The 7,908-nt window shown below is 49.6% G+C and overlaps 1 protein-coding gene across 1 annotated transcript in view; it reads left to right on the forward strand.

Moving 5' to 3' along the window:
* Positions 1-7,908, forward strand: part of HUWE1 (HECT, UBA and WWE domain containing E3 ubiquitin protein ligase 1) — a gene marked incomplete at its 5' end in the record, with an annotated part of 110,201 nt that overhangs the window by 93,755 nt on the left and 8,538 nt on the right. The window contains 10 exons of the mRNA XM_024758006.1: positions 221-435; positions 515-803; positions 944-1,046; positions 1,854-2,400; positions 3,121-3,724; positions 4,432-4,550; positions 4,664-4,820; positions 6,045-6,177; positions 6,442-6,644; positions 7,247-7,374. Coding sequence (XP_024613774.1) covers positions 221-435; positions 515-803; positions 944-1,046; positions 1,854-2,400; positions 3,121-3,724; positions 4,432-4,550; positions 4,664-4,820; positions 6,045-6,177; positions 6,442-6,644; positions 7,247-7,374 — 2,498 coding nt within the window. The remainder of the gene's footprint in view (positions 1-220; positions 436-514; positions 804-943; positions 1,047-1,853; positions 2,401-3,120; positions 3,725-4,431; positions 4,551-4,663; positions 4,821-6,044; positions 6,178-6,441; positions 6,645-7,246; positions 7,375-7,908) is intronic.

Genomic DNA, 7,908 nt, shown 5'->3' on the forward strand with positions numbered 1-7,908 from the left:
GGTGAAGAGACAGTGCACACACAGAACTTGGCATATAACAGCTGTTCTAAGCCTAGGGAAGGGTGGGTGGGCCTTCTCTGTGTCCCCTGTGTCCTTGGCATGAAATGAGGACAGAGAAAGCTGGTCTCCCTCATCCAAGGCCATGGGTTTCTTTGATCCAAGTACATCTTTAGGCTTCAGTAGAAGTGAGAGTCCCTTCACATCTTGCATATCCCCTCAGGTATTAGTCTTCCCGAAGGCGTGGACCCCTCTTTTCTGGCCGCTCTCCCTGATGACATTCGCCGAGAAGTTCTACAGAACCAGCTGGGCATTCGTCCACCAACACGGACTGCCCCCTCGACAAATAGCTCAGCTCCTGCAGTGGTGGGGAATCCTGGTGTGACCGAAGTGAGCCCTGAGTTCCTGGCTGCCCTGCCTCCAGCCATCCAGGAGGAAGTATGTGAGCGGGGGGGGGCTGGTGGTGCCAGGCTACCTGGCTGTGGGTATGCCCCCATTGACTCCTCCTGCTCTGTAGGTACTGGCACAGCAGAGAGCTGAGCAACAGCGACGGGAACTGGCCCAGAATGCCAGCTCAGACACCCCCATGGACCCTGTGACCTTCATCCAGACTCTGCCCTCAGACCTGCGCCGTAGTGTCCTAGAGGACATGGAGGACAGCGTGTTGGCCGTGATGCCACCTGACATTGCAGCTGAGGCTCAAGCCCTGAGGCGAGAGCAAGAAGCCCGGCAGAGGCAGCTCATGCATGAGCGGCTTTTTGGGCACAGCAGCACCTCTGCACTCTCTGCCATTCTTCGAAGCCCGGGTACAGAGGGAGGCAAGTGGGAGGGCTCTGGAATGTCTGGCTTTGGCCACATGAGACTCTTTGTTCCCCTTTGTATTACTTGGACCCAGCTCAGCACACACCCCCTCCCCAATTTCAGTTTCCTTTTTCTTTCCTTCCAGCCTTCACCAGTCGCCTGAGTGGCAACCGTGGGGTCCAATATACTCGGCTTGCCGTGCAGAGAGGCGGCACCTTCCAGATGGGGGGTAGCAGCAGCCATAATAGGTACCCTTTGCCTGTCTTTTTTTCCTTGCCATACCACCTTCCATGTCTACTACTAGTCCAACTCCCTTTATTTATAGGTGGAGAGGCTGAATGATCTCTCTAGGATGTTTACTTGAATGAATTGGGGAAGCCAGATCTTTGGACTCCCCCTTCAGAAAGCCACACTTCTGGTTAGTGTAGCTACTGTAGACCATAATCGCAAAGTAAAGTAGGCAGGCAGCAGGCTCTAGCTGTGGTTACAACAAGGAAAGCCACCTGCCTCCCACACAAATAGGAAAACAGTGAGAACCACTTGCCTTGAGATTACAGCATCTAGGCTGCAGAAGAGTTCATTATTAACAAGGCCAGAGCGTGGAGTGATCAGTCCCTATTCAGCAGGCAACCTCCTGGTAGTCTATGGAAAGCCAAAGTAAGCATTGTGTCCTAGGACTTTATGGGCAGTCCAATTTTAGCAGTTGATACAGACCTGGGCTGCAATCTCTGCTCTCTTCTCAATCGTTGTGTGATGTAGGACAAGTCACTTAACCTATTTGAGCCTCTTGCTCATCATCTCAAAATTGGGTGGTTCTCTAGTCTTTACAGGAGCCCCGTGAGGAAGCTGTTACAGATATTGTAGGGTGTCTGGAACATAGTAGGCACTCAAGGAGACAGCTGTTGTTACTATTAAGAATACTTAAGAGTCCTTGGACTGGACACCCTCCCTGCTCGAGCCTCCTGGATGTATCCAGCTCATCCCCCTCCCTTAGGCCTATGCCTGATCCCAGAGCTCTAGCCGAAGTATTACCCAGAAACCATGCTCTGTTCCAGGCCTTCTGGCAGTAATGTGGACACTCTCCTACGCCTCCGAGGACGGCTCCTCCTGGATCACGAAGCCCTCTCTTGTCTCCTGGTCCTACTTTTTGTGGATGAGCCAAAGCTCAATACTAGCCGTCTACATCGAGTACTGAGAAATCTCTGCTACCATGCCCAGACTCGCCACTGGGTCATCCGAAGCCTGCTCTCCATCTTGCAGCGCAGCAGTGAGAGTGAGCTTTGCATTGAAACACCCAGGCTCTCCTCAAGTGAGGAAAAGGGCAAAAAGTCAAGCAAGAGCTGCGGGTCAAGCAGCCATGAGAACCGGCCCCTGGACCTGCTACACAAGATGGAGTCTAAGAGCTCCAACCAGCTTTCCTGGCTCTCAGTATCCATGGATGCAGCCCTAGGCTGCAGGACTAATATATTCCAGATCCAGCGTTCAGGGGGGCGCAAACATACTGAGAAGCATGCAAGTAGTGGCTCCACTGTCCACATCCACCCCCAGGCTGCTCCTGTTGTCTGCAGACACGTTCTGGATACACTCATTCAATTAGCCAAGGTGAGGAGCTTGGAGGAACCCAACTCCTGGGGATGGAAGATGGTTGTCAGCCATAGTGTAGTGAAATCTGAACTCTGAGGGAGCTACCAGGTCCTCATCATTGGTGCTGAGGCCTGTATTGTTTCTGGGAGGTTGTCCAGTAAGTAATTTTGTGGGGTTTTTGTGTTCACTCTTCACAATTTTTATGCATTGTCTCATTCAGCCATCAAACAACCCTCAGTGGTCTGCATGGTTCCCATTTTACAGATGAAGAAGCTGGGATACAGAAATCTTTAGTGGCTTTGTCATGTGGCTAGTAAGTGATGGAGCTGGCTGGACCTAGAACTTAATTCAGTCCTTTTTTATCTTTTTTTTTTTCAGTCCTCTTTTTCATAAGCTTTGCTGCCATTTGTTGAGGGCCTGCCTTATACCAGGCACTATGCAAAATGCCTGGTAATCTCAACAATTTTGCACAGCCATGTAGGTATCCTCCCCATTTTGTAAGTATAGAGATAGATGCTCAGAAAAGTTTGCTAATCGTCTGTCTCCCTACAGAGCTTTTGTTAGTTTCTCTAGGCTGCTTCACAACATCAGTTGGATAAAACTCCTATGTTACATCTCTCCAGTGTTACTAAAGCTGTCCAAAGGAGTGGAGAGTCTAGGAGCCAGTTTTCTTTCCTTGTCACAAGACATTTTCTGTGTAGACCTCCTAGACCAAGCCTGTCCTTCTTTTCCTGGCAGGTGTTTCCCAGCCACTTCACACAGCAGCGGACCAAAGAAACAAACTGTGAGAGTGATCGGGAGAGGGGCAGTAAGCAGGCCTGCAGCCCATGCTCTTCACAGTCCACGAGCAGTGGCATTTGCACAGACTTCTGGGACTTACTGGTAAAACTGGACAACATGAATGTCAGCCGGAAAGGCAAGAACTCCGTGAAGTCAGTGCCAGTGAGCGCTGGTGGTGAGGGGGAAACTTCCCCATACAGCCTCGAGGCCTCTCCACTGGGGCAGCTCATGAACATGTTGTCACACCCAGTCATCCGCCGGAGCTCTCTCTTAACTGAGAAGCTCCTCAGACTCCTTTCTCTCATCTCAATTGCTCTCCCAGAAAACAAAGTGTCGGAAGCACAGGCTAATTCTGGCAACAGTGCTTCCTCCACCACTGTTGCCACCTCAACCACATCTACCACCACTACCACTGCTGCCTCCAGCACACCCACTCCCCCTGCTGCAACCACCCCTGTCACTTCTGTTCCGTCCCTGGTTGCTGCCACGACTATATCCACCATTGCTGTAGCCGCTTCAACCACAGTGACCACCCCCACGACTTCTACCACTACTGTTTCAAGTAAGTGTGGATATAGGCTGGGAGCTGTGGGGTGTGTACACCCACCTCACCCCCAACTCTGCCCCACCCAGGTATTCCTCCCTAAATGACAGCAATCAGCTTGGTTTGTGTTTGTGAGAGCCAAATGTGTTAATTCTCACCCTCATTGGTCCAAGTTCTCTCTCTCCATTTTCCCCTCCCTCCCCACTCCACCACTCCTGTGGAGACCACTGAATGTGGCTTCCCCTAGCTAAGCTCAAAAAGGAGGAGGGGGAGAAAGTCCCTGTCTTTAAAGAATCCCCAGTCTTTCTAGCCTGGTTGAGGGAGCCAGTTCTCAGAGGAAGCAGTTCAAGAGCAGGCAGGATACAGTGGGAATCAGGGTAGAATCAAGTAGCCAGGCCACCCCAGGAAGTGAAGGGAATGAGCCCTGTGGCACACTAATAAGAATCATTTGAAGAAACAGATTTTGAAGGAAGGGGGTCTTTCAGAGGGCCCTCTGATGGTAGGGGAACAGTTGTGAAAAATAATCTGGGATTCTTTGTCACTTTAGAAGGTACAGTCATAAGAGTCCTTGGTATCCCAAGTCATTTGGATTTGGCTATGTGGGGTGGATCTTCATTTTCACTACTTTTCCATTTTGAAGCCCTGGGCAATGCAGCGATTGGCTCTGCCACTTAAGTCTCTGGCATGTGAGTTTCAGAGGCTTACAGTGTCTTGTTTCCTCAAAGCTTCTACTACTACTAAGGCCAGCAAATCTCCAGCGAAGGTGGGTGATATCGGCAGCAGCACAGACTTTAAGATGGTATCCTCTGGCCTCACTGAAAATCAGCTCCAGCTCTCTGTGGAGGTGAGTCCAAGCTCTTCTGACCTCCCTCTGGTTGGGGGAGAAAGAGTTGACTGGGGTAGATAATGTTTTAGTTCTCAAGTTGGGGCTCACCCCATCTCCTTTCTTTTTCCCAGGTGTTGACATCCCATTCTTGTTCTGAAGAAGGCCTAGAGGATGCAGCCAATGTGTTACTGCAGCTCTCTCGGGGGGACCCTGGGACCCGGGACACTGTTTTGAAGCTGCTACTGAATGGAGCCCGCCATCTGGGTTATACCCTTTGTAAACAGATAGGTAATAATAGGAGTAAAGCACCCTGTTTTTCTGAAACCTTTCACTTAGGTGTCACCTCTTTATGGAAGCCTTCCCTGAACCCCCAGGCTGAATCAAACTCCTCTATGCATCTGTAGCACAGCCCCATGAGCTCTTCTGTCACAGCACTGAAAATACTAGGTTGTCATCTGTTTTCCTCTGCCCAGTTCTCTGAGAGCAGGGCTGGTCTTCTCTGTACATTCCCAATCCCTGGCACACAGCTGGTAGTTGGTGCTTAGTGAAGGAAAATGAGCACTCATAGGACCGACATTGCTTTTCCATTCTGGGCACTCATAAGAGCCCTATGATGAGCCTGCTGAGGCAGTTCGCCACCTCAGAGATGCACCTATGCTACATTCAGGCTCGGGAATTGAAAGAATAATACCCTCCGCCTTTGTGCAGTTTTGAGGGTACAAAAATTCTAAGAATACTTGCAAATTATCTAGTTTCAGTCTTCCTGTTTTACCAAGAAGAAAACTAAAACCCAGATGACGGGGTGACTGAATCAAGGAGTGGGGCCAGATTTGCTTTCAGCATAGAGACTCTCTTTGCTCTCTCCCACCCCCCATCCCAATCATGGGTCTCCCTAGATCTCAACCACCTGTGTAGTTATCTCCTTCTCACAAACATCCCTGGGGCTGAGGTGATAAGAGTCAATTAAACTGTGTGACCTAGGATCTTCTTTGTTGCATGAGAATTACAGAGTTCTTCCAAAAGAGGCTTCTGATCTTTCTTGACTGCCACCATTTATTCAACATCCATAGGTTAGGCAGTATCCTAGGCACTCTGCTAGACAGTTATCTCCTAATTCTCAAAGCAGCCTTGTGAGGTTAGGCAGTATGAGCCCCATTATTAAGATGGGTAAGCAAATTGGGAAAGAGGTTAAGCAATTTGCCTGAGATTACCACAAAAACCTAAGAAGTTTGAGAGGTATACGGGCTTCAAAAGAGATACTTTTTCCCCTCTGCACTGAGCTGTTATTTCTTGTAGATTCAGCAAATTCTCAAGGCCAGATAAACCAGTGGCCCCTGAGCAGTTAGTTGATCTGTGAGCACACATAGTAAAATGAACAGAGCAAAATTTCTGCTTACTCCAGGTTCAGTGCAGCTGAGCAAAGCACCTAGGAAGTTTTCTTGGAAAGGTTTGGCTTTTCACTGCTTCATTAGGGAAGTCTCTGAACACTTGCTGGCTTCTCTGCCTGCCCAGGAACCCTTCTGGCTGAACTACGGGAATACAATCTGGAACAGCAGCGGCGAGCCCAGTGTGAGACCCTCTCCCCTGATGGCCTGCCTGAGGAGCAGCCACAGACCACCAAGCTGAAAGGCAAAATGCAGAGCAGGTAGGTGGCAGCTGCCCATTTGGCTGTGGGGTTGGGATCAGGGACATTCTGAACAGTGGCTCTTCCTGGCTTCCTGGTTATTTTTTCCCTCTTCACTGGACAGACTTTGTTTCTGTCCTGTACACACTTGGCCCTATTTTTCCTACTTGCGTGGTTTTCTTCTGAGATTCCTTACCCCTTGCTTGACACAAGAAAGCCGTGCCTGCTCTGGGTGTTGATGCTTTGATGCTCTCAGTATACGCAAGCCACCTCTACACTCTCCAGGTTTGACATGGCTGAGAATGTGGTAATCGTGGCATCTCAGAAGCGACCTCTGGGTGGCCGGGAGCTCCAGTTGCCTTCTATGTCCATGTTGACATCCAAGACATCTACCCAGAAGTTCTTCTTGAGGGTACTGCAGGTCATCATCCAGCTCCGGGACGACACACGCCGAGCTAACAAGAAAGCCAAGCAGACAGGCAGGCTAGGTATGGAACTGGGGTGTCCAGTTGAGGGGCAAGGTTGGTGGTGGAAAAACAAGAGACCCTGGAGGGCAGGACTTAATGTCATGTCTCCTTCCTGTTTGATCTTTTCTAAGGAAAATGATGATCCTATCTTAAAATGTTGGTGGCTGCATTCTGTATCTCACTCAAGCCGTCTACATAGGAAATTTCACTAGAGCAAGTGGGAATTAAAGGGGAGTGGAAATCTGGCAAGGAAATTGGGGACAGATCTTTTGGTGAACAAGATTTAACTCACTTGAGTTTGTCTCCTCTCTGCTTCCTTGAACACTCTTGGCTAAAATATTGTAGCCATGTTGCCTCAGCTATGGCATGCCAAATCCAATGTCTTTCCCCCTGTCCCGCAGAACTCTCTCACCTGCCACCATCCGTCTGCCCAGCCCCATGTCACCTGCCCTTATCTGTAAAGGTAGTTCTTAGTGCCTTACGATGAGCATTCTGAGGCTGCCTGAGCTTAAAGCTCAAAGACTTCAGCAAGGTGCCCTGTGGTGGCCCAGGAGATGGGAGAGAATATTGAGCATTCTCTCTTTCTACAGTTTACATCTTACCTTCTTTTTTCTTTCTCCCAGGTTCTTCCGGTTTAGGCTCAGCTAGCAGCATCCAGGCAGCTGTTCGGCAGCTGGAGGCTGAGGCTGATGCCATTATACAAATGGTACGTGAGGGTCAAAGGGCGCGGAGACAGCAACAAGCAGCAACGGTTAGCATGATGCCTGTGGCCCCTCATTCATTTGCCTCTCCTCCCTCCCCCACCACATCATCAGTGGGGTTTCATTGCCCTTACCTTGTATGCTTTTGCATTAAGTTTGCTATATGAATGCTTCTGGGCAACAGGGTTACTTTCTCTTGGTGCTTTCTTTACTGTTTGTTTATTGGTTTGGTTTGGTTTGATTTAAAGCTTGGCCATCATACCCCACTCCCAGCTATCCAGTCAACAGTGGCGCTTTTGCAAACTGCATAATGCTAAGTGTCTGGGTTTTGAGGGGATTCATGATAAAAGATTTTTCAGTCTCATGGAACAATGCAAGTACCTCAGAGGCACGTCAGGAATCCTGCCCTTGAAAGTCCCCCAAGCTTGGTACACATCCCAAACAGCCTCTTCTGGCTATGGCTGATCCCTCCACCCTGGTCTCTGCCTCTATTCTTCATACTCCTTTGGCACCCAGGCACTTGGGCACTTTTAGGAGGAAGCCTTTTCAGGTTCCTAGGTAGTCAGTTCATTGTTGGGATCTCA

This window comes from Neophocaena asiaeorientalis, unplaced genomic scaffold (genome assembly GCF_003031525.2).
Source record: "Neophocaena asiaeorientalis asiaeorientalis breed wild unplaced genomic scaffold, Neophocaena_asiaeorientalis_V1.1 scaffold685, whole genome shotgun sequence".
NCBI classification, from domain to species: Eukaryota; Metazoa; Chordata; class Mammalia; order Artiodactyla; family Phocoenidae; genus Neophocaena; species Neophocaena asiaeorientalis.